We start from the raw sequence: 27,011 nt of genomic DNA on the forward strand, positions 1-27,011 counted from the left end.
ACACTGGAATGTTCTCCATCTCAGTGGCTTTCCGGGGTATATTTTCCCACGTTTTTAGCACGACCCCCCCAGACACACGGATTCAACATCCAGCGTATGTTTTTAAATTTTCAGGTAGCAATTTGACCTCCCCGTTCCTATCACGTCATGATTTTTGGCGACATTTATGAATGCAAGGCTGTTTTGAGAAGCAAATAGACCAGGTGATGAAGTTGTGTTATGCAGGAGAATCCTCTAAAACCTTGATTCCCATCAATGGAAATGAGCTCGCTTTCCTTTTTCGTCCCGGCTTATAGTTTAGCAGCCCCCCCCCCCCCTTTTTGAAAAGTACACTGTATTTTTGAAAATACAGTATACTCTCGATAAGTGGGACACTCAAGGGACCGAACAAAAGTGTACTACTTAGTGGGCGTCCTACTTATCCGAATTTGCTTGTAAGTAGGGTTTTCATACAAAGGCTTAATTTGTCCTAGTTATCGAGAGATTTTTTGTAAAACTTAGCGAACTTTGAGGCTAAATTCGTAAATAAGAAATGGTGATAATTGCATTTACTTTTCTATTCCATTCAATATAACATAAGATTACACTACATTAAACGGAAAAAAATTATGTCAATTTGCTTTGCCTGGAACCAGCTATTACTTCATTTTCGACAATTCTAGAAACTTTGATCGTAAGTGCTTTCAGTTCGGTCGTGTCAATCATCATGAAGTAGTTCATCAAGGTATCAATGGCATCGTGTAATTGAGACGTGGTTGGTTTCTCCATCTTGACCATTATCCTCCTCGTCTTGCATTTGCCCAGTTTGAAACAGTTTGTTTGGACATTCCATGTTTAAGAGCAGCAGATGTAAGACTTTTGCCTTTATCAATTTCCTTGAGTATAACATACTTTTTGGTTATCGGTGTAGAATTCAGCTTCGTTTTTTGACCTAGCTGAGGCATGACTGCACACGTGAAGAAACAACCAATGTGTAGAATAGATTTGTTGACAAGTTTTTGATTAAAATCAATGCGATGTCTTCTGTTTCAAGAAAAAAATATGAAGTCATTCCATTGCATGTTCCACTTATCCGAAGTTTTTGCCTCAAGGGACCGATAAAAAGTGTACTACATAGCGGGCGTGCTAGTTATCCGGTGTATCACTTATCGAGAGTATACTGTAGAATCAATTTTAACAACTTAGAACAGAGCGCAACTTGTAACTTTATATTACAAAGTAAAATGCGAAATTGATAAAACTGATGATATAGGAAAATATAACAAAGAAATTGTCTTTAGCATATTTTGGATGTTTCTTCGTAACAAGAAATTGGTTCGACGATGATGGTAGTAGTAGTGTGTATTTTTTTCGTCAAAGGATACAAGTTCATTTATATATACAAGTTCGTATCGTTTAAAAGTAAATAGAAAATATATACATACATCAGCTAGTATAATAAAGATCTTAAACCATACGAAAAAGTTTAAAAGAGTGACTGAAGCAATTTTGCCTTATCACCAAGGCTCATCATAAGTTTCGTTGGAGTAGAGAGTTATTATTCCTAATTAATAATTTTCGTATTCTTTTAAGTATAATTTTGCTTCGATACAACCTTGTCCCCAGTCCTCTTCTACACCTCGTCCAGTCTAAATATCTAGGCGTATAGGAGAAGAGGTTGGATTTAATTTAAATATTTATCTTTCCTCCTGCAATAGAGCTCTTTCACTTCCTTGGAGATATGTAAACTTTCGGTTTGGCGAATCGTGCATCTTGATCAAATACACTTTTAAATTTTTAAAAGGAACAAAAATAATTTAATGTTTCATTCACTTCCAAAGTGTTGTTTTAAAGTAAAAATATCAAAAGAAATTGGGCAATGGTCGCGACAAGTTAAAAATATTATAGTCTTTCTACTTTCGCTCAAACGACGAACCCGTCATTGCGCGACGAGGAAACTAGGAATCAGTGAAAAGCAGGCTTAAAGAAGAGATCCCCTAAACACGAAACCTCTAACTCGTCACTAGGGTTTTTTCTCTTTCTGTCAAAAGGTGAGAAAAACATTTGAAACTAAAAAAACTAAGAACGATGTTGTAGGACACCATTATGTAAGACGGACGATTTTTAATTGTCCCTGAAGAAACTCTAATTCTTACAGCGCGACAATTTCAAAGCAAACATTTTCCCGCGTAAATACCAAGCCTCCATATAGTACACATTATCAACCAATTTTTGTTTATTTTAGCAAGTTTTCGCGTTAGGAAGGTTCCACTCACAAATTTCTTATCTTCGCCATTCTTTTGTTTCCACCACGTAATTAAATCTTTTAGGTTACAATCAAAAATAGTTCTTACAGTGGTCCAGATACGATGTGTATGTCTAATATCACGACATATCCCGTGGAAAGATCCACTTATGCAGTGGAACAATGAAAAGAATTCCTTTATTTAGATTTTGATGACGTCAGCAATGATAAAAAATTAAAAAAATTACTTGATGCTTGTATTGTATAGAGCCCTGGAATGCTAATCAAAATAATGTGATTTCAAAGAACGGTTGAGGAGATAGGGGTTTAAAAATTTTAACATACAAAAAAATTATTTTTAGAAATTTGTATGCCTTCAACGTAATCATGAAACACTGATTTTTCGTCAGACCTGTCAATAAGCGCAGCGCTGGTTAGAGACAAAAGGACCTGGAAACGAGGTTGAATGTGAGCAGTCTACGCTTTTGTTCTTTCAAAATACAGCAGCAGTCCTCTCATTTTGACAACAAGGGACAGGTTCTAACCCCAGCTATGATCGCTTCACTATGATTATCGTTGTTAAAAATTGTAACTAAGTTGTATTTGCTAGAAGTAAACCAATTTTCAGCAAGCACAAATAATAACCAGCAATCATAAATCGAAAGTCGGTTATTATGTCATATTCATTCAGCACATCTTTATCCTGAGATTAGGCAAGAACTGATCATTACCGGAGGTAAATAAGTCATGAAATTTCATTGGAATTAAAAACTCTACGATGGAGAGGAGGACAGGATAAAAGTACAGCCAACTAATATTATTAATGTATTGAACTAATTAATATACAGACTATAAAAAATCTTGGATCACTGCAGGATGCTTGGAGCTGAAATGAAAATAAAACACGAATTTATAAAGATGACGTGTTGTTGATACGGTATAAACACTTTACAATCTAATGTGTTTCAATATACAAAAATTTTCTTTATAAAATCCTTAAAGAATCCTTGTAAATTCTTTATCGGATTTTTTATATTCAGTTACTTAATTTTTAATTTTTTCCAGCAACACACACTGGACATAAGTTTGTAGTGAATTACATGTAGTCTATTCAGTTTTTAAGACCGGTAACAAAAATAACATTTTGCTTTATAATAAAAAATCGTAAAATATTGAGTTTCACAAGAACTGACAAAATTTTTAAGATCATGTTAAAAAACGTCGTCGCAAAGCAACAACACCAACGTTTAAAATGCAAGGCTTTTTTCACGAACATTAATAGTTGTGATAAAATGTAAATATTTAAGATGTAAACAAAAGAAATCAATCGTATTCATCGCTGATTTGCAATAAAAACGTTTGAAACATAGAGTCATTGATATTCCTTAGCCAAGCCGGTGTTACGCAAGTTAGCTCTGATAAGGGGGCGGAATCTATGATAAAAGGTTTCAATGCAGAAGAAACGCCCAGCATTTCATGGTACATCAAAGTTAAATCCTAGCAACAGTTTAGTGGTACCTTCGCAACTTCACAGCTTTTAAACTTAAAATGCTCTGTCACGAAATACTTCTCTGTAACACTTTAAAGGCTTTCAAGGTTTTTCCCCTTCTTTGGCTGTATCTGTTTTTTGTCATATTTCAGAGTCTTTTTTTACACAGGCATGAGAAAAATTCCCAGGACAATTAAGACAAACGGACTTTGGTCACCCATCCGTCCCGCAAAATGGTTAAGCCGCATGTAACACTTCCATTTTTCTTCTGTATAACGATTCATATTTTCTTTTCTATTTTGTTATTTCGATATACAATTTCCAATATATCATGTGTCACTCAAAAAACCCAAATTTGACCTTAAAAGCTGATGGGTTGTTCAGTTTATCATCAATTGTTCTAACTTTTATAATCAAATACTATACGCAACACAATTTAAATGATACACAAGTGACGGTGTAGCATTCAAAAGTAATAGGGTATATAGGGTGGTGGTGCGAACGAAAAATTTGACCAAGGGGATATGTATGGCTTCACAGAAGATGATTATTGTGATATTACGTACAGTTTACCATTTTTCAGGACAGATTGGTGACCGATGTCCATAAATAACGAGACAATGTATACAATAATTATAAAAAATATTTTTGAATATCCAAAGAAATTGATAAACATTTCAAATAAACCCAAACACCTACCAGCTTCTTCAGCTGCTTTTTGAGCAGCCTTTAGCTGTGCTATTTCCTCAGCTTTCTTTTCATTAATAGCAACTTCTTTTCTGCGTCGTTTACCAATGGTTCCTGCACAAAGTTTAATATATAGATAACAAAGGAAAATGTAAAAATCTTATTGGAATAAAACATCAGTACATAACCTTGAATATTGCCTTTTAAGAACTATTAAACGGGCTTTTCGGTACAGTAGAATAACACAGACAGAATTAATAGCCACGTTAAATTATTACCACTTGTATGTGATTCGTATCTTTTATGAAATTTTAACATGTTAAGTCATCCATGTACAAAAAAAATCACATCGATCATTACTCGCCTTAAAAAACAGACTTTTTCAGATTATCAGTCATTTGATTTAATTATTCTACAGCATTCTTTGTATGGCATTACCAACATTGTATTGAAAAATAAACTCACATCAAGGTTGATTATTGGTTTGCTTAACAGGCGTTTATAAATGAAATGAAGAAAACTACTTACTGTTATGTACCGCTCCGTAAGTAACACCTACAAACAATGCTGACCATCTGGCACCCTTAAAAACACAATTATATACCTGTTACACACTAATATTAATTTCATTTGATTATCAAATTTATGACAAAAATGCGCAAGTCGCAGTCATAGAATATAATTAAACTATGAGTGTCGGTAAGACATAAACAACAATTTTTAAAAAGATTTTGCAGATTTCCTTCAATAACTACACCATTGAATGTACAGCGAGACCTGTCTAAGAACTTAATTCAGTTGAGTAATTTAGTTCACAGCTAAAACAATGAACATGTCCATGCATGCATAAAGGGAGCATCTATAAACAACAACAAAAATTGAAAATTACAAAAACAGGGTTCCCACAAGATTTAAATTCTCAAAATTGAGGAGATTTGAGTAGAATTGAGGGGAAATTTTCACTTTTTGAGGAGATTGAGGAATCAAAATTGAGGAGTTTTTCACAAATTTTCAGGAAATTTGAGGAGATTTTTTTAGATAAAGTTATGACTAACGTAAAAAATCTATTGGGTAAAGTCTCTAATATAAATATAATTTCCAACATGGACGGGTACGAACAAAATAAAATGTCTTTTTTCATATCTAGATAAAATATAAAAATATAAAACATAAACAAAATTTAGAAACAGTGCATGATAAAACATGACTAAGTAAATAACTGAAGATAGTAATCTATACAAAAGATCCTTTTTAGAAATATTAGTATTTTTAAAACATAGGCATATGAGCATTATTTACATGTAAATAAATATGTAGATGGCGGAACTTTTTCCCTGGACAAAAACAAAACAAAGGGATAAATACTAAAAATACTAAATAACGTTTTCTTTCTCCTTCATTAGCTTTTGGAGAAGTTCTGAATACTCCATAATTTCCTTTTCCTTCTCGCTTACTGTTTTTCTCAGTGAGTTGGACTTTGTTATCAAAGTTTTCATTTCCAAGACAGCCGTTTTCTCCTCAGCATCTTTAGAGCATTTGTCGGCATCTTTTGATAACAAAACTACAGTTTTCTCAAGCATTTTTTTCTTGGATCGGATAACATCTATTTCTTCTTGGATTGATTTCCTTTTTGAAATTTTTGCTGATTCAGCTTTCTCTTTTCGTTGATTAACCAAATATTCATTGTATTTGCCTCTTGCAGCTCGTACACTCTTACGCAATTTTCCACATACTTCATATTCCTCAGAACTAAGATTGTTTGATGTCAAATGATCGTGAACTATTCGTTGCGAAATCAAGCTCACAGTGGAGAGGTTTTCGACAAGCAATGAGCTATTGATACTGAATCCTCTCTATCTTCTAAAAAACAGCCTTTAATTTGCTGTCCATAGAACAAGTTTCACGAAACAAATGTATGAGAAAAATAAATATACAATTAATATTGGCGATATAAAATTCTGCTACATGAGATTCTTGACATAATTCAAAAAAAAATTTTATCAACTAAAATAAATCCATTTGAGGAGATTTGAGGGGAAAATTGGACAAATTGAAGAACAATAAGGAGATTTAAGGATATTTGAGGAGCAAAACCAAAATTGAGGAGATTTGAGGATATTTGAGGAGGCGTGGGAACCCTGAAAAAGCAGCATTACACTGAAATATCTAAAACCTGCTCGAAAAAAGAAAAGATGACAGTCAGGAGACAAATTGTTTCTTAAACTTGGTACACTTATGTCATATGATGCTCAAGTGAATATTGCCAACCTTGTTCTCAACAATCCTTGGGGACGATGTTGCCTAAGTTACTCAGTAGATGCATATATTTTTTATTAAAAAACATTAAACAATTAATAGAAAAGAATACTACTTTAATTCATCCCCCGATATAGAAGGAGCCAGAAATTACTGTCCAATTAAAGTTTGTTTTCATGATATTCTTCCAGTATGTATAGCCCAAACATCAACGTAATCTAGTAAACTAAACTCATCATTTTTCTCGAAGCGCGAGAGCAGAAAAGAGAGACAGCTATCCTGTCTAACATCAGCGCTGCTCTGCACCTCCATGATTAGACCTTTTAAAAGCACACATCATATATTAATGTCCAACAAAACCCTCATAATTCGCCATTTTAAGTGTCAACAAATAACTGTTGTGGCTATATTCGCACTTATTAAAATACTGTTGCAGCTTCTAAATTTTCAAACTTAACAAAACACAAAAAAATGTTTTAGCTACCTCCTACATAAAAAATATTATTTTACTGGAGAAAATGAAAGAAAAATAAGAAATAAAATAATAGTTAATTGCCTGAATATTAAAGTTCAACGCAGAAAAAATGGCATTTTATTAAATATATTCAAGCGTTTTCTGCAATGATTTAATCAAACTACATGGTGACAAACTGTTTTAAATGGTGCAGTTGAAGCGCAAAACTAACTGTTTTTGCAAAAAATTGCTGACTGTATGGAAGAAAACCTCTTTGTAATTGTGGTCTAGAAGCATTGTGGGCCATTTGCATTGAGTCCTGGATAATGGTTACTTTGTTGCTGCAACCATTATGAAATAGGTGAAAGAAACAGATGATGAAGATATGTGATTCGCAATTTTACCATTTCCTTTGTAAAATGATTTTACCTTTGTAGAATGACAGCAATTCAATTTGGAAATTGCATCTGCAATTGCAACAACCCTTTGGCTGTTCCAGCACATAACTTAGACAAATATCATAACATTAGATTTACTATGAATAGTACCACAAACAAACTTTGTCAAAAGTTTGTTGGAAGAGAGTTGTCCAAAAAGCTGCATTCATATTCGAATTCAATACATTTTCTATAAAACCTACTTCTCATAATAAAAAAATAGAAAATATAGAAGAACAAATAAACTTTAAGCTAATCTCATGATGAGTAAATATTGGAATGCTTTGTGTGAAATAATTTTTTCAGGTTTAATTTTGAGGAAATGAGTACAAAAAGATTGAAAAAGAGAACATTCTCCCCTTTAATTTCCTTTTTTCAGTTGATATCCTTAGCCTTATGTCTATGGTGAGCATATGAGCATTTTCAGCAGCACATCTATAAACTGGTGTATTTTACAGAACAGACAGCCTAAATAACGCAGGGGTAAGATCACAGATGTCAAAATTTTTGTGTGGTGGGGGTATGACATTTAATCTATTGTTATCTTTGTAATCATTGATTAAATACCAAACAAACCTTTATTAATATGAAACTAGACAGGCTGGAGAATATTTTTCAGAAAAAAATTATTACCACATGTGCTCTCCCCCACAGATCCACTTTTGTAATTTGTTTTTACCAAGTTTTCCCAATGTCATGTCTGTTTTTTGAGCTTTAAAAAAAGGTATATGACAATGCCTGAAGCAGCAACAGTACCGCTTGAATGTAACTTTACATGTACGCAAGTTTTAAGGCCTCGTGTAACGATCTCATGTCTACATAAAGAACGTTCCCATATCTTATGTTTATACACGAACTTAATTGCTTTCTATTGTTATCGTTGTGCGCGAGTCAGAACAAAAAGATTTGATGAATCCTTTTGTTGTCACATGTAACATGCATGTTATTGTTTGAAAGTGTTAAAGATCATGAAGGCTATTGAAATATATTTTTTTAGAAAAATACACGAACATAAGACGTTAAAAGGATTTTTATCGCCGACATTGTTATTACATATTTAAAACACGATCTAATGCAGCGATTTTTATCGCCGTTTTTCGTTTTAAAACTTTTAAAATGCGATCTAAAAAAACATTTTATTTTGAAACTCATATACGAATTTAATACAATGTCAAACGATTTTCTTTTTTTTAAAACCATACACATCTAATTAAAATCTCATACAAATTTTTTGTTAAACTCGTACGAATTTAACTCATACGAATTTAATTTAAAACTTATACAAATTTAATTTAAAACTTATACGAATTTTTTTAAACTCATACGAATTTAATTTAAAACTCATACGAATTTAATTAAAAACTCATACGAATTTTATACGATTTTAGAAAAATTTCATACGAATTTAATTAGTGTATGGCAAAAGAAAATTCGTATAGCATATACGAATTTTTTTGATACGAATTTTGTAGATGACCCCTAACTAATTAAATTTATTGGGAAGACTGGATCGCAGCTCGTTTCGAACTTTCGTTGGACAAACTGTCTGATAGATTTCCGTCTTGGTCGGACACCCCTTTGAGATCTTAGAATTATTGAATAGTCCTGGTCCTTTTAATCCACAAGCAAGCTAATTAACCGACTCCTGAATTAGTTAAAAGAACTACGTAGACATGAATCACTTTTGCCTGGCCCCTTCGCCGTTGGTAACCAGGTCTTACACAAGAATTCTAGCCATGCGGTTCTTAACTAATGCGGAGGTGAACGGCGATGGAGCACGGATGAAGCAAGTCCGTAAAACTGCACTTGCAGGTGCAACAGACATTTTATCATGGATTTAATTGTAGGTAATTTTTTCATTTGACAAAACAATTGGAAACAATAGCAGGTACAAATTTAATGGATTTTTTTTCTTTATGCCACAAGTGTTATTCAAACAATTAAAAAAAAGGCAGTATAGTCATGCATACTATTTCGGACATGTCAAAAAGGAAGTTAAGATTGAGAGAGTCACTATATGTAGACGCTCGATCATCGTGTTCAGGGTTCACGATTCAAAACGTCCCCTACTTGTCTACTGCAAAATGAAAATGCAACATCGCACGTGTAACATCCTTTGTATGTGCGTTTTATATCGCACGTGTTACTTGATTCAAATATTTCTGAAAAAGACTGATGCGTGGTATGATCTAACAAAGACTTGTTTGACGAAATAAATAAGTAGCTAGCTAGATTAGTAAGTTGGAAAGAGTACTTTTATCCATATAGGTGAATATTTATTTATCAATAGTACTTTTTTTTTTGTGCAATCTATAAATCACAACGAAAAAATTTTGCCATTGTAAAGGTCGACTAGGACGGCAAAAGCTGAATGCTGTTGTGGATTCAGAAGGCTGATTTGAGACAAGTCGTCAAGTATAATGGATTGTATCAAAATGTTCGTATGTTTTTTTCGTATAATTTTATGAACGCTACGAAGTGCTTCGTTTCAAATAAAAAAAGTAAACGAAGTTTATACGAACTTTTTTAATATATGATACAAACTTAAACAAAGTTTTTTATCGTACAAAATGAAATGATACAAACTTTGAACAAAGTAAATTGCTATACGATCTTGAAAGGAACTTCAAAAGTACTGGCACAATTGCGTATAATTATTTCAATACGAAACCAGAAACAAAAGAATTAAACGATTTTTTTAAAAGACGAAGAGAAATGATACACACTTTAAACGAAACCAGAAATAAAAAAAGTAAAATATACGAGTTGACTAGTAAAATTGCATATTCATAGGTTTGATCTACACAATCTACGGCGATCTTTTCGCTTTATACGATCCCGTTTTCATGATTTTTAAATGATCTACGACGATCTTTTGGTTTTATATTATCCTGTTTTCATGGATTTTAAACGTTCCACAGCGATCTTTTCGCTTTCTACGATCCTGTTTTCATGATTTTTAAACGATCTACGCAGATGTTTTTGCTTTCTACGATGCCGTTGAGATGATCCCTAAAGACCTTAGATAATAAATCCAATTAAAATAAACGAAGTTCGTATAACAAAACGAACTTTATAATTGTTGAAATAATTTCAATATAAAACTATAGATAATAGTCCAATTATAATAAACGAACTTCGTATAAGCAAATTTTTATACGAACTTCTTTAAAAATGATACGAACTAGGGAAGAACTTTATTTTAGATGAAACGAACTTTATACGAACTTGTAATTTTGATAATACGAAAAAGTTTTTAATAAAAATAAAATGATACGAAAGATTTAATAAATCGATACGAAGTTTTTTATACGAATTATACGAACTACGTACAAACATTTTGAGACGGTCCGTAACCATAAAATAGACTTCAGAAATAATTCCAGTGGATCTCACATTGCAGAAACACCTCACAGGATTAGAACGTAAATCACGAAAATAAGACATTTAAGTCAATTTCTTTTTCACTTGGCCTGCCACAAACAGCCACCTTTGTTCACTACCATTTTTGCAAAGTTGTTTCTAGGGATGGGTTATAGTTAAAACTATGAAGTTATGTGGCAAGCAGAGTTGCTAGATTATTGCTAGATCTGTTTGTTTACATAATCACGTAATTAGGCCGGTATACGCTAGGTAACAAAAAAATGTTTGCAAACCCTTTTCTGACAAAAAAAGAAGAAAAAAGTTCTTTTCCCTAGCTTTTCAGCCAGAGTAATTAAATAGGATATGCTTTGTTTAACAAGGCTATGAAAAATTTGCTAACTAAGCTACTATCCTACTTTGACATGATAGGCTAATTTGTAGTTACCCCTTTGACAACAAGGGGAGTGCATGCTTAACCAATAGGTTTTTTTGTTCAGAAACTGTTTAAAACTAGCATATTTAGCTACTTAGCTAAGCATATATTAGCAGACTATAAAAAAACAATACTTACTCTGATTAACGGTGATACTTGGACTGGCATAGTGGCTTTGGCTGGCTAAGTACCTTGTTGTCCAATCCAACTTAGCTAAACAAAAAATTTCCAAAACCTTGCAAGAGAGCTTTACTTCATGTGAATTTAGCAATGAGTCTTACTGCTAAAAGGGATACTGTGAAACGGTGCACTCCATCGTGCATCCATTTATTGTATTAACACGGCCTTAACAACAACAATAACTAATAATAAGAAATACATTAATTAAAAAGTTAATAACTTTCATACTGACTTTTATGTCTCTTTCTGGTTATCAAAGGTTCAACGGAGAAGAAAGTATTTTGCTAAATTCATTTTTTTCAAGTCCTAATCAAGATGGCGGAGAAAGTAGTGTTAAACTTTCGCTATACTTCTAAAATTTGCTAAAAAGTAATGAAAGAAGCTGTGCATGTAGTTTTCAAGTTATATAGTTTACGCAGGCTAAGCTAGACTCTTAAAAAAACCTCATGTACCTATTATTACAAAACTACAGTAACATACATGCAGTAATACCCTAACTCTCTTTCTATTTTTGCACGCAAATAATGACAGAATTATTACTTTTGTTTCTTATTTTATTTTTTATTATTATTTTTTGTACGGTGTGCTGGGCTTTTTTTCTTCTATTCTTTGTTTCTTTTTTATATGTCTCTCTTGACATATCCTTCTAACTTAGGTAGCCACATTTTTTAACCTATCTATTATTAATAGATAGGTTAAAAAAATGTGGCTATATTAATGGTTAACCTCCTGTTACCTCGTGTATTTATTGTACATTTTATGATGTTTTTTTTGTAAGAGTTATTAGCATGAGATATACTTAATTGATTGATTAATTGATTGATTGACTAAAACACAAGTATATCCTTAATAATAATGTCTTAAAATTTCTCCCTGTACTCATTCCAGAAATGTCACATGTCATCACACTTTTTGGGTTGAAAGAAAGCATGGATATTCCGCTGTCAAACTCAGAAGAAGCCTTTATTAAAAAGAACATAAGTAGTATATTAAAGCTTACTGTCCTGTGACAAAAAGAAAGAGTTCAGAGTAGAGTAGATAAGAGTAGATAATAATATATTTTTACCAACAATCTACAGTTACGAGTATCCAGTAAATATAAAAAACCTAGAACTATAAATTTATTTTTATTTATTCTATTATATCTTAACTATATCCGAATATGTTGGAGGAAGGCTATCAAAATAGCTAGAAGATAGGGTTATGATAGTCACCGTGGACAAGAACAAACAGGAACAGGCTTAGGGAAACGCTTGGTTACACAAGACAAACAAAGACAAAAAAACAAAAAATCTAGAACCATTTAATGGCTTTGGGTTCCAGAATAATAACACAAATTGATAGAAACAATGTATTTCTGTTGGAATGAGTAGATACAACACATTCTGTATGCGTAGACTATTTATGGAAATTTTTGGGGAATGGGTAGGAATGAAGGTGCCTCCTTCGTGCTCCTTCATATGCACAAATATATAATGCATAACCTGAGCGTCAGGTTATGCGTTATAGGCGTTTTCATGCCCTGAGCGTCAGGTGCATGAGACAGATGAGATGCACTGAGCGTCCATCGACATGTCCTGAGCGTCCATCGACATGTCCTGAGCGTCAGGCACATGCTAATTATGGTGTTCTCTTCCATACCCTGAGCGTCAGGTGTATGAGAGATGCCCTGAGCGTCAGGGGCTTCAACATGCCCTGAGCGTAAGGCGCATGTTTCCTATACACATAATGACTACACTAGAGATGCCCTGAGCGTCAGGCGCATCGACATGTCCTGAGCGCCAGGCACATGCTAATTACTGGTGTTTTTATTCATACCCTGAGCGTCAGGTGTATGAGAGATGCCCTAAGTGTCAGGGGCTTCATCATGCCCTGAGCATCAGGCGCATGTTTCTTATTCACATGATGACTACACTAGAGATGCCCTGAGCGTCAGGCGCATCGACATGTCCTGAGTGTCAGGCACATGCTAATTACTTGTGTTCTTATTCTACAATGACTTTTATCAACACATTACTTGCCTAAACAGCTGATGAAGGAGGCCCAACACACCCACCAATTAAATTAGAGGCTCCCTACAGACTTGTTGTTTCTACCTCTGGACTAAAACCCTGACATAACATGAGCCAAAAGAAATGTCAGGGAAACCTTGAGGCAGAAGCAATTTGTCTGGTTATGTTGTGCTGCGTGCTCACATAACAGTTGTGATGTGGTTGTCTTTAGTTGCATTGGAGACGTTCATGATATTTCCATTTCGACTCAAGTCCATTGCACCACAATGATTGAATTGGTATCTCATCCACCATTAGTAGGCGTGTTGATGACATAAAATAAAAAAACAAATAGGTGAAGAAAATCAATCTATAAAAGGGTGGGAGGGTGGGTAACTGTAAGCTGTAAGGTACATCTGAAGAACTTGTGCAGTGTGGGATGTTGGGTTCTTATATGCAACCATTAATAATCAAGACCTGGGTAGGGTCCGGTTCCTTTACAGGCAAGTGAGACTAATAACCCTGGCAATTTTAAGATTAGGTCTATAGGTAGAAACCACCCCCACTGTGTCAGGCTCTACATGACATGTTCAATGACTAAGGTAAACCTAATGTATATTAACCACAATACTAAAGAACTGTAATTCTGTCACCACAATTAACATGAGCAAAACTTGCAGTTTAGCTCCATTTAATTGCTTTGGGTTCCAGAATAATAACACAAATTGATAGAAACAATGTATTTCTGTTGGAATGAGTAGATACAACACATTCAGTATGCGTAGACTATTTATGGAAATTTTTGGGGAATGGGTAGGAATGAAGGTGCCTCCTTCGTGCTCCTTCATATGCACAAATATATAATGCATAACCTGAGCGTCAGGTTATGCGTTATAGGCGTTTTCATGCCCTGAGCATCAGGTGCATGAGACAGATGAGATGCACTGAGCGTCAGATGCATCGACATGTCCTGAGCGTCAGGCACATGCTAATTATGGTGTTCTCTTCCATACCCTGAGCGTCAGGTGTATGAGAGATGCCCTGAGCGTCAGGGGCTTCATCATGCCCTGAGCGTCAGGCGCATGTTTCTTATTCACATGATGACTACACTAGAGATGCCCTGAGCGTCAGGCGCATCGACATGTCCTGAGCGTCAGGCACATGCTAATTACTGGTGTTTTTATTCTACAATGACTTTTATCAACACATTACTTGCCTAAACGGCTGACGAAGGAGGCCCAACACACCCAAATTCCCCCATATTGTAAAATGGAACAATCAGAAGAAACACACTATTGCATAATTCTCCAATATGACGTGATGCAATGTAATAACACAATAATAAATTCACATATGTAATTGACTGACACTGCCACACTTTATTGCACCAGCACTCACAGCTGATATTACACAATGCAGTCATAAAAAAAATTAATTTTGAATAAAGAAACTGTTAACGTTAAATAATATTAAGACAATTTAAATATGTCAACAAATTACACTGAACACACTAAAGAAGCCTCACATTCCATAGCCTAGTGATCTTATTAATCATTGGCAATATTATTACACCAGTTTTCTAAAACATTGTAATTAAGTGAATATATCTGCGATAACAGTCACATCCTGGTTAACCAGATCTTACAGACTCCAAATGAAATTTTTTAACTTGATATGAATGTTAAGAATGTTATTGTCCTATGAACTAAAATCATGTGGTGATAAGTGTGTGAGAGGATTCCATTTGTGTTTGGTAGGAGAGATGTACTCTGATACTGAAAATGGCTGAAAATGTCACTGATACTAAGTAATGCAACATAGTTTTATCGTAGTTAGGAAATTGGCTATCCCTCTAAAACAACAAAATCTCAGATAGATGAGCTGGAGTAATTGGTAGGCAAAGTACATGTATGTTACGCAAGCCTCCTGCTAAGCCTGGAGTTTAAAATTTCAATAACTAGTTTGTGATAAATAGATAACACAGTAATAACTGGTTTCTCATTCATACCCTGAGCGTCAGGTGTATGAGAGATGCCCTGATCTTCAGATGCTTCATCATGCCCTGAGCGTCAGGCACATGTTTCTTATTCACATGATAACTGCACTAGAGATGCCTTGAGCGTCAGGCGCATCAACATGTTCTGAGCGTCAGGTACATGCTAGCTAGTTTTTTCTGTTATATGAAAATAAGTTTCAATAAGTTTCATCCTGCTCAAATTTTTAAAAGTTTCTTGAAATTTTTGACTTTCCAAGCCTAAGGTTTCTTATAGACTGGTTTATTCATGTTTGGCATTGTGTGATAACCATAATAACGCTCTCATATTGGACTCCAACAAGACAAACTCTCATGGTTTTTATTTGACCATTGACACAAGGGAGGTTCTTAAAGATTTTAAACCTAATTCCTGAAGTGGAAATAAAGGTGTTGACAATCGACAGCAGAACCCTTTGTATGCACGAAAACCAATACTTTATAAAATTGTTTATAAATTTAGCTTCTGTTAATCCTTGCACTTATATACAGTACAAGCCTTATGTAAATATTTAGACTGAAGATGACATAAGAGTAGCTCAGAACATGTATATGAATTAAAAAAATGTGAGATTTAATTAAATTAGTAGTTATTATTTTTATAATGCAATAAACGTCACAGTCAAAGCACAAGAGTGACCTAATCTAACAATTTTTGTAACAGCAAAGGTGGAATGCCAACATGATAAAATGTTTAATATACATTTCCTTTTCTTTTAAAGAACCCTCTTGTCACTATGGGTGTTCCCAAAATAGAATTCCTGTAAATGGAAAGCCTGACCATATTTATACCTTCACTTACTTTGCATCTAGAATCGTTTTTAACAATTTATTTCCTGATTTCCAAACACTCAGTGATCTAATTTATATGATTGTAACAAAATTGTGTGATGATTGCAAAACAGAATTTGTATTTATTATAAATGTGTAGTCGTTCTGACACTGTTGTTCTAGGAATTTCGAACAGGTTTTAGGATGTTAACAACGGTATGTAAACAGGGAAGCTAGGCAACTTAAAGGAGGGAATGTATATATATGTGTGTGAATCTAGAAATAAAGCAAAATGAGCCACAACAACAGATAGGTTTTCCTGTTAAGTAAGGATCTGTTAGATAATCCTACCTACCACGACTCACAATGTTGGCCTTTGTAGCCCCTAACTACTATTACTTAGTATTAACAAATGTAAAAGGATGATGAATTAAAACCACAGGGTTCAAATTGAACTTGCATAAAATCCATAATGGCTACTAGAAGTGCATAACTAATTTGGATAACTAAGCTTTCTATTCCATAATACCTTCTCTGCTAACCAGATTTCTCAGAAAGAAGTGTGCTATTAACCCTATGCTGGGGCCCACAGTTGCAAGAGACATGCCCTTTGCCTTCTATAGTTTAAAAGTGACATTGCCTTAACTCTCTTAACATTAATAGATAGTAAATAATATGAAAAGAACTGACCTGGCTACATGCAATGTCTCTTCTGATGAAATATCCAAAGCTTTTTATCTAATGCCTCCTTGTGCAATATATAATCCAGTATATACATGTCAGGCTCTACATGACATGTTCAATGACTAAGGTAAACCTAATGTATATTAACCACAATACTAAAGAACTGTAATTCTGTCACCACAATTAACATGAGCAAAACTTGCAGTTTAGCTCCATGTAGAGTGTGGTACAAACCATGTGACTACATATAGTAGGTTGCAAGAAGTTTTTGGAGGCACTCTTTGAGCATAATAAATAAGGCATCAAAGAATTTAGTATGAGGCATATAAGTTTGGAGGGTTATCCATGAAATAAGCTTCATGGCGAATTGATTTAGTACCAAATTGATTGGTACGTGAGTAGGTAACTTTCAAAAGACCATTGTATTGTGCTCGTGTGGTGCAGGGGTGGGTGAAGTCAATAGCATATGTTGAACAGATAGAATCAGGAAGTGTTTTCTGATACATTTGATGTAGGAGGAGAACATTATTCATATGTACAGTATCAGAAAATTTAAGTATACCAAGATTTGCATAGAGAATGGTAGCAGATGTGTATCTATTGTTGAAAGACATTAGACGAATAGCCCAGTTTTGGAGTGTATAAATCCTTTTAACAGAAGCACTTGGGAACAATATAGCATATGACAATGAAAAATATCATGATAGACTAAGACAAGGACATCACGTGGTACAAAGAGTCTAATTTTGGCTATTGCTCCATTGGCACATTTAAGCTTGAGTGCAACTTTATTAATTTGAGAGTTGCAGCTAAGATTGGAGTCTAACAATACACCGAGATACTTAATGTGTTCACTGTGAAAAATTCTTTTCCCATCAATTTTAAGTTTTACTGGATGATTTAGAGACTTGTTCGCATGTTTGAAGATGATGTATTCAGTTTTACTAGCATTCAGAGATATCATATTGGCATTAAGCCATTGCCAAAGGAATTTTAGGTCAAAATTTACCTTTTTTGTTAGACTTCTAGCAGAACTATTTATGTGAAGAAGATTTGTATAATCTGCAAAACGATTCACTTCTGAGAACTTAATAGAAGAGTGAAGGTGATTAATATATATAAAAAAGAGAAGGGGACCTAGTACTGAGCTCTGAGGCACTCCATGATTCACAGGTAATTTTTCTAATGTGGTGTTGTTAACAAAAACAAATTGTTGACGCTTAGAAAGATAAGACTTGAAAAGAGAGAGAGCTTTGCCACGAATACCATAATGAGATAGCTTTTTGGGTAAAATATTGTGGTCAACAGTATCAAAGGCCTTCTGCAGGTCAATAAAGCACCACAAGCATAATTTCCTTTATCAAGTGCATCAAGAATTCTTTGGGGGATGTTCATAAGGGTGCAAGAAGTAGAGTAATTTTTTCGAAAACCAAATTGATGACTACACAAAACCTAAAATGCCATTTAAAAAAACATTTCTATCGCCGCTTTTTGATTTTAAACTTCTAAAATGTGATTAAAAAAACATTTCTATCGCCGCTTTTCAATTTTAAACTTTTAAAATGCGATCTAAAAAAACTCTTAATTACTGCAATTAAAAATTTCAAAAGAGTTCGCGCAAAATAGATTGCTAAAATTCATCTTGCAACATATTGTGATTAAACAATCGATCGCGTGGGGTCATTGTTTATCAACGAGGCAATTATTTTCTTATAAACACAAAAGCTCTTGCAATGTTATTATTCTGTGTAACTGTTCATGCGAGTTTCGCGTCCGCGGTAGATTACATTCAGACTGTACTGTAAGTGTGTGTTATTCAGGATATGTATGGCTCATTGGCATTTCATACCCTCATTTTTCACAGTAATAATTAGGCTTAATAGCTTGATTCTCATCTTAATGTGTTTGACAAAATATTACAGTTAAATTTGTAAAAAAATTATCATTTAGCTGCTTTAAATTATGAAAACTTATATTTTCTTGAAAGACATATTTTTATGTAAACTTTTGGCTTTTCAGCCCATTTTAATAGTTCAAAGTGCAAAAGTGTTTATATGGTACATAACTTTCCATAGTTAAATGCAACGTATCATGAGAAACAATTTCTGCAGAAACAAACTTTCACAAAGACGTTTTTTCCTTAGTTGCCACTTTAAATTTAATTTAACTTAATGACTGATTAGATACTCAATGAACATTTTAGTTTTTTATTAATCTTAAAAACTAAATTTTTAAGTAACATTTTTTTCCAGCAACATTTACATACAGCTTTTCATTATCTTTTTAGAATATAAAAATTTCTGATAAAATGGTGATGAAGTGGTTAGAAGTAGTGTTGCGGTTGCCAATGATATTTATGCTTGACATCAGCTTGAGTTTTGTTCCTGGCTATTTGCAAGAATTTTGTTCATGGCCTGTTTTTACCACTGTTCAAAGTATTTGTAAGTATCCACAGAATTTAATTCAGTTTTAGATTTTCTTCTTTACGCGTTTTTTGACACAATGGCTGCATGAAAATTTCAAAAGTCGTGAAATAGTTGTAAAATTTGGTTTGTTCTTGAGAAAGCAATAGAAACCACCTTTTTTAGAAACTCAAAAATTGTGAAAAAGTTGCGGAATTTTTTTACATCAGGGTTTTACGATCGCTAGGTTACCAAAAGAACAGTTGTTTCAATTAATTCAGTGTTTTGTTTTTTCAATCTTATCTGTTTTATTGATGTGGATAGTATTACAATTACAGGAATTTTGATTCTATTCATAACCTTGGGGTTTTTTTTAAAGCTTACCTCTCATCCCATATAAGTTAAACTTAAATTGTTCATAACATTAGTATTAAACAAAATCATTCATCTCACAAACACTACAAAAATCCAGAATTTAATGGTTTTTGCAATATGTATTTAAAATGGTTTTTATAACTTATTTCGGATTTAATTTGATTTTGATGTCATTAAGTTGCTCAGGGGTGTGCTAGTTATAAAAAGGGCCAATCAATTTTCCTATTACTATTGTTTATGCTTTCATAGACTTTTTTGGATGGAGCAACAAATCCAACAAAGTCCAAATTTTATCGACTTTGTTGGTATATTAAAAAAAGCGTTCCCCTATAAGTCCCTATTAAAACTGTGATTGTTCTGCCAACAAGCAACATAATAACATCAGAATTACTTTGATTTTATTATGGAGTAGCTTTTATTCTAGATGGCGATTGGATTTGCATGCAAGTAGCTTGCTTGTTTTTATCTTAGTACTCTCTTCTAAATGAAATCAGGCAAAAAGAGATATTTTTCTAAAATGTTGTATGAGTGTTTTGAGATTAAGTTGTTTTAAGTGGGAGGTAAGCTTTGAAAATAAAAAAGTGTGTCGCTAATGAAGCAAAATATAATACATATTCAGACCTAAATTCATTAAAAATGTTATATTGTATATATACTTCTTATATTTTCTGCTCTTTTTAGGTGTGGTTGCTAGTTTATGCGTTCTTGTTGCATCAAATGAACAATTGTTTTCTGTATACTACTTTGGGATTTTCTTCTTGCATCTTACAGCTATTTTGTACCTAAATGTTTGGAACACACCTGTTTTGTTAGATCGTCATCGTTCGTTTACCGAGATATTTGACTTAGATACATTTATTTTGTTACAACCAATCGCAATTTCATGGATCGTTTACTTTATATCAATAGTTATTTACGCATTAGCTTTTCGATCTATCAAACCTGTTATTCTTGCAGTATCACTTATTATGTTGATATCAAACAATTTAACAGGCAAGGATGAAACTACATTTGAGGAGAGTGTTGCATTTGGTATTGTTTTGTTCATTGTGTTACAGACTCTCCACCATCTCATTATTCATTTTGTGGAGCTTGTAAAGTATCAAATCAGAGTACTCTTGTTTAGATTTCGAATGTATGGAATATTAGTTTTACTGGTTTTACATTGGAGACGGTTAAATATAAATGAAGTGTTATGTTTATATTGGATTTTAATGTGGAATTATCAGATGATTATTTTTACTATATTTGTAGACGAACGATTTCATCCATCATTTATATTAGCATGCATGTCCTATGCATGCAACTCCTTTCTAAAAGTGTGTGCATTATGTTATGTTATACTGCATGTAGTAAAGGTTTTGTTAAAGACTGTTCACAATGTTGTTAGGGACCAACACACATTTGTTGAAGAAACTCAGCATCGTCCATCTGGACTACGAGAAAGTATTGGTTTTTTATTTTTAAGTTTATATACAAACTTGACAAGCTTAGACCCTTCTAAACGTATTGTTCTTCTTGAACTTATTTTACTGTTATTGATATCAGCCATGATTAGGTCAGTGTTTGAAGTGATCGAGCCATATCTGCTGGCATTAAATAGCACTGTAACTCACAGTCGTAAAAGACACGCACAGCTTGTTGCCTTTTGTATTTGCTTAATGGTTTTATCAATTTATATGGGTGTTCACTTGTACAAGCTAAGAGACCGTTTACCGTTTAGTATACCAAATATAATCACAGTAGCGCAAATATTTTGTGCACTAATACTATACTTTTTATACACATACGATTCTCATAGAGGAGAATTATGGGAGGAGTTAGATGATTATGTGTATTACATTAAAGGTGCATGTCGTACCTTTGAATTCTTTTTAATAGTTTTGGTACTGGGTTATCGTGTTCTTGACACTTCATCCAAATGGACCATATTTCAGATCATCATGGTTATTTTACATCTTTATGTTAATGTTTACCTCTCTTTAAAAGATGGATGGAGGAGTGTCCAATTAAGAAGATTGGTGAATCAAAAACTTAATGTATTACCCCAGGCTAGCCATGAAAGACTTGCTGATACAGAAGATGTATGTCCGATTTGTTTGGATGAACTTAAATCAGCCCGGGTTACTCCATGTAATCATTTGTTTCATACATACTGTTTAAAGAAATGGTTGAATGTTCAAAACAAATGCCCGATGTGCCATGCTACGATCTTGGAAAGAGAATAAATTATGAATAAAATGATAAAAGTGTAAAAGAAAACGAAATTAAGATAAATTATATTTAGTAACTTTTGTGTTGATAATAGAATATTTTTTCAAATTGTCTTTTTAATTTTTAACTTAATTTATTTAACTTAATTTAACTTAATTCTCATCAACGATTATCAAAGATTCGTTCTATTATTTAAAAGTTGCTTTAATTTTTACAATAAATTTACTGCTATGCTATAAAACGTTTTCATTTACCATAACTTTTATAATAGTAGTTTTTGTGTTAATGATTTCTTTAAAAGACTCAGTGGCAGTATTTCACAGTATATTTTATCTTCCTAAATATTACATAAAACATGATATATTCAGTTGGCTGACGTGTTTGGTAAAGTTAGCTTCTGAAAAATGCTTCAAAAAAGTTATTCCCTTGTCTTCTTCTCTGTTTGTTTGGCATATAATTGATTTGCAAACTGTTTCCAAGTTGTTTTACTTCTAGCAGAACAAAAAGTACGGAAATAACATTTTTTTTTCTGAATGTTTAATGTTTAGTATTTATATAATGGCTGAAATCAGTGTTTGCAAGTCTGAAGAAACTTTTAAAGCTCTTTTAAAGAGAGCTGCAAGGTACACATGTATTTTTTCATTTTTATTTTTTGCCCTATCTAGACACCACCTGTCCAGAGAGCCCTTGTCCAGTTTACAAGAATATTTGGCCAAATTTGCGAAAGTTTATCTGGCAAAATCTTCTAAGAGCATTGATTCGTGAACTTTAAGTCACCCTTCCACCACAAAAAACCCCTTTAATTTGCTTTTTCTGGCCAGGGAAGGTCTATTTTTGTTTCAATTTTATGCTTTCTAAAAATTTCATGGCTTTTAACTCATGCAATGATCACTGCATACAAAAGACCTGAAAATAGCTGGAAATTATGAGATTTTAAATTAGGGTGGAGCAATGGAATATGTTTTATGATTTAATCATCAAATATTTTGTATTTTTACGCCATTATCCTTATGAAATGTACAGCTTTTGATTTCTCTTTTCATTTAGCCAGCTTCTTGTTTTGCACTTTGAAGCTGAGTGGGCTGAAGAATGCAAACAAATGAATGAAGTATTTACTGAATTGTCAAAAGAATTTACACGTTCTATATTTGCTCGAGTAAGTATACACTGTACCAGTCAATATGTAATATTGGCTTTTTGCGTTAATTTCATATTTACAGGATAATGTACAATGTATGGTTACGAAAGTAAAGAAAGTAATTTTTCATGCAGGTTGAAGCAGAAGACGTTCCTGAGATTTCACAACATTATGAAATCGAATGTGTTCCCACTTTTATTATTTTGAAGGTAATGTTTTTGTTTTTCTGCAACTTCCATTACTGTTTTATGGTTACCTTGACCAGTAAAGGGTTAATCAGCGAATAATTTAGGCATTGTACTTATATTTGCTCAGGCATATGCTTCTTTTTATTTCTAGCATTGATTTTCTTAGTCCTTTTTCCCTCGCCCAGTAAAGGGTTATAAGCTGCAATGGTCCTGTTAGTATTAGGGTTAGATTAGATCTCTATTGGCACCGATATTTATTTTTTTTATTTCTTGTTATAACTCATTTGGTTTGTTTGAAACAACAGTGTTTTAATTGTTTTGTTTTTGTAGGAATTGAAAGTTATTGATAAAATTGAAGGTGCAGATGCAGGAAATCTCTCAAAGCGAGTGAAACATCACGCAACTTCGTTTGTAGCTCCTGTTGTGTGTCATGCAGAAATGGTGGGGATTATTATAATGTGAAATTTTAAACTTAATTGTGAACCGCCTGAGTCATTGAGTTTTCGTCAAAGCGCTTGTCATTTATTCGTAGAGTTTAGAAGATCGTTTGAAGAAGTTGATTAACGCACAGCCTTGCATATTGTTCATGAAAGGGTCACCTTCATCTCCAAAATGTGGTACGTAATATTTATGTATGGCAAAATTCTACTCTACGCACTCAGTCACACCAATACTATTGTTAGAGAAACTGTGGGAGATTTTTGTTATTTGCTGTATTAGTTTTTTTTGTCGTAAAAATTTCACTAATTATTATGTGAAGCTTCTTTTTTTTAATAGTCAAATTGTTACATCCTTACACTCTCTTTGTTCAATGAACTCTCAATTTTATTTTAGGGATCACATATCATCACCGTATTTAAGTCTTAAGAATGCCAAGTCTCAAAAATCAATACAGTGTGATAAAAACACCACACTGTATGATAATTTCTTCAGAGATATAAACTGTGTGTTTTTGTTCTAGAAATCTCTTCAGAATGTTTGAAATATCGTGTTCGAATGTCCTTAAAAGTATTCAATCTAGACCTTTTTTACATAATTATAGGGAACTTGAGTTTATGAGAGAAAGGTTCGAATCGGGGTATTTTTCAACCTGCGTGAGTGCTTGAAGGGTTAAGGGACTGACAAAAAGTTTTCAAGAAGCTCGAGAAATCGATTGTACCGCTTTCTGTGGTTCGACTGTATCAACTTTTGAAAATTGATATTTTGTGAAAAAAGATTCCTTCAATTTTGCTAACTAGATTTTACACCTATTTCGAACATTCAATATATAATTACCAGTTTGTAACGAACATGCTTGCAAATGGGCTCCTTGTTGTCGGAATACTGAAACTTACATTTTAGGTTTCAGTCGACAGATAATTGAAATTTTACAAAAACATTCAATAAAGTTTGGTCATTTCGACATACTAACAGATAACGAAGTAAGACAAGGTATTACTGTTTTTGTTTGTGTTTGTGTTTTGTTTGTTTATTTATTTGGTTGGTTATTTGCTTGTTTGTTTCTTTGTTTAACTTAAACAACTTTTCCTGTGCTTAAGGATTAAAGAAATTTTCTGAATGGCCAACGTATCCACAATTATATTCAAATGGAGAACTAATCGGAGGACTAGACATAGTAAAGGTATATTCCTAACAACAGTTAAACTCCCAAATTGTAAAAAAAAATATTTTGATGCTGATGCTAATAATTATGTTTTTTGCTGCAAAACGTTAGAGATTTGAATCAGCACCCCCATGTAAAATGGGGTGTTTATAAGAAACAGTGCTAAGAGTAGGTACTTATTACAAACGGCAAGTTTAAGGAGGGTATTCAAAATGTGAGCGTGTATTATGTAGGCTTATGGTTGTTTCAGGAACTTGAAGAAAATGATGAATTAGAGGAGATGTTACCAAAGGCGGAAGATATTAATACAAGGTAATTATTTTTAATTTTAAACCTATGTAAATATTTGATTTAATGTAGCAAGATATATAGATTTTACAACGATAAAATTCTGTTTATAGACTTTCAAAAATTATAAATCGTTCACCTGTTATGATTTTTATGAAAGGAGATCCACAGGTACTGAATTTTTTTATTATTTACCTCAGTGTCTCTAATTTTCCGCGTATTTTACTGAAATCCGCGAAATTTACTACCTGTGAAATATTGCTCAAGATACTATTCGCGAAAATGAATACCAGCGAAAAATTAAATCAAAAAAAGTTGATAATATGAAATTTTCACCCGAAAGTTAAAAAACGCGTTTCATTCGCACAAAAGAAAATAAATAAATAAAAACTGTCGATAGAATCAGAACAAGGTGTAATTGGATAATTGCTTTATTGATATATTTTTTTAATAACATCGTGGAAAACTGCTACCAGCAAAGTTTTTTTGCAAATGATCGTCCGCAAAAATAATAGCCGCCAAATGAAACATCCACAGGAAATTAGCACCATTAAAGTTAATTTTTAACTTTTGCTAGCTATTATTCATAATTCGTATTTCGTTGTTTCTGTTTAGCAACCTCGATGTAAATTTAGTCGTGCTTTGATGGAAATGTTAAATAAAACAAGGTAAGAAAATAGTCAGGGCGTTTGCGTAATGAGTGGGCGGTGTGGTGCTTGTCATTAGAAGAAGACATTTTAACAAAATTAATGACGGTTTCTTATATGTTATATCTTTGTTGTTTTAGCATAAAATTTGATTCGTTTGATATATTTGAAGATGAAGAGGTGAAATATTTTTATATAAATTTATAAAAATATTTGTATTTTTCGCAGTTGTAAAAGTCCGTTGAGTTAGATTTGTTGATAATTTTTTTTATCTTTAGGTTCGACAAGGCTTAAAAACATATTCCAATTGGCCGACCTATCCACAAATATATGTAAAAGGAGAATTAATAGGCGGTCTTGATATTTTGAAGGTCAGTACATTTATGATTCTTTTATCTTGACACATCCGTGTGTTTATTCCCAATAGAAAATGTTTCAACCAATCGGAGCTCCGATCATGGCGGGTGAGTATAATCGCTTAAATGAAATTGGAGAAGGACTACTTTGTGCATTGCTACCATATTGGCTGGTAGTGAGCGGGATTCGATCCGCACTCCCGAGAATTAGGAGCGATGTACTGATGCGCAAAGTATTCCTAATTCAATTTAATCAATAAGTTTACTTGTTCATTTACTAATCAGATAAAAGGATGTGTGACCACTGTGCTTCCTGTAGTTATGTGAATTATCCTGATCTTTAAAAAAATCGGATTTTGCGTAAAATTGTTAAATTTCTGTGTCACTACATTTTAGTAAAAATGCTTGGTATAGCGCCTTTTCTGTTTTAGGAACTAAATGAATCTGGTGAATTGGAAAGCACGTTAACCCCTTCTTGATGTCTTCATTCTTTTGATCTATTTTTATATATACAAACAACTATGCAGGAGAATGTTATGTCAGCATTATATTTGCAAAAAAAGAAACGGACTGAAGGATAACAAATAACCAGAGAATATATGCATTAGATTTTCACGTGTGCTTTTGCATTTTTACGAAAAAATACAAATGTGGAAAGATAAAGGCTTATTTTCCTTGCTGTTAATAAATTAATTGCAAAGGGTTGGGTTCCATATTTTCTTCTATCCTGAGAATTCGTATGTGCGAAATTCAGGACCAGATTTAATTTACTTTATCTTCCTGTTATTCAAGATGGCAG

At 33.1% G+C, this 27,011-nt stretch overlaps 2 protein-coding genes across 3 annotated transcripts; one reads left to right on the forward strand and one right to left on the reverse strand.

The window, feature by feature from the left end:
* Positions 1–3,036: 3,036 nt before the first annotated feature.
* Positions 3,037–11,643, reverse strand: LOC130645734 (ATP synthase subunit e, mitochondrial-like). The gene is made up of 4 exons (XM_057451819.1): positions 11,482–11,643; positions 4,929–4,983; positions 4,413–4,514; positions 3,037–3,657 (listed from the first exon to the last, which is right to left on the reverse strand). Exons 1-4 carry the CDS (start codon positions 11,509–11,511, stop codon positions 3,548–3,550), a joined length of 297 nt encoding a protein of 98 aa, XP_057307802.1. The 5' UTR covers positions 11,512–11,643; the 3' UTR covers positions 3,037–3,547.
* Positions 11,644–19,209: 7,566 nt separating this feature from the next.
* Positions 19,210–26,875, forward strand: LOC130645733 (glutaredoxin-3-like). Of its 2 annotated transcripts, XM_057451818.1 has the most exons (13): positions 22,488–22,615; positions 23,040–23,148; positions 23,265–23,339; positions 23,649–23,759; positions 23,851–23,935; positions 24,660–24,749; positions 24,857–24,939; positions 25,172–25,233; positions 25,323–25,380; positions 25,825–25,877; positions 25,997–26,036; positions 26,135–26,227; positions 26,644–26,875. In XM_057451818.1, the coding sequence occupies exons 1-13, from the start codon at positions 22,533–22,535 to the stop codon at positions 26,689–26,691; spliced, it is 990 nt and encodes a 329-aa protein (XP_057307801.1). In that variant the 5' UTR covers positions 22,488–22,532; the 3' UTR covers positions 26,692–26,875. The 2 variants fall into 2 exon arrangements, 1 of the variants encoding a protein (XP_057307801.1); XR_008982732.1 differs by lacking the exons at positions 23,265–23,339; positions 23,649–23,759; positions 23,851–23,935; ... (6 more) ...; positions 26,135–26,227; positions 26,644–26,875 and adding an exon at positions 19,210–19,442 and having other exon boundaries at positions 20,460–22,615.
* The last annotated feature ends 136 nt before the right edge of the window (positions 26,876–27,011 follow it).

The sequence above is a fragment of the Hydractinia symbiolongicarpus genome, chromosome 5 (assembly GCF_029227915.1).
Source record: "Hydractinia symbiolongicarpus strain clone_291-10 chromosome 5, HSymV2.1, whole genome shotgun sequence".
NCBI classification, from domain to species: domain Eukaryota; kingdom Metazoa; phylum Cnidaria; class Hydrozoa; order Anthoathecata; family Hydractiniidae; genus Hydractinia; species Hydractinia symbiolongicarpus.

What these genes read in the sequence shown, in the direction of transcription:
- LOC130645733 (XM_057451818.1), top strand. Translation starts at nt 22,533, where the DNA reads ATGTTTAGTATTTATATAATGGCTGAAATCAGTGTTTGCAAGTCTGAA. An exon ending in CCACTTTTATTATTTTGAAG is followed by an intron (nt 23,340 to 23,648) that starts GTAATGTTTTTG and finishes TTGTTTTTGTAG; the next exon opens with GAATTGAAAGTTATTGATAA. An exon ending in AGATAACGAAGTAAGACAAG is followed by an intron (nt 24,750 to 24,856) that starts GTATTACTGTTT and finishes CCTGTGCTTAAG; the next exon opens with GATTAAAGAAATTTTCTGAA.
- LOC130645734 (XM_057451819.1), bottom strand. Translation starts at nt 11,511, where the DNA reads ATGCCAGTCCAAGTATCACCGTTAATCAGA. An exon ending in AAGTATCACCGTTAATCAGA is followed by an intron (nt 4,984 to 11,481) that starts GTAAGTATTGTT and finishes TGTGTTTTTAAG; the next exon opens with GGTGCCAGATGGTCAGCATT. An exon ending in AAAAGCAGCTGAAGAAGCTG is followed by an intron (nt 3,658 to 4,412) that starts GTAGGTGTTTGG and finishes CTTTTATCATAG; the next exon opens with ATTCCGCCCCCTTATCAGAG.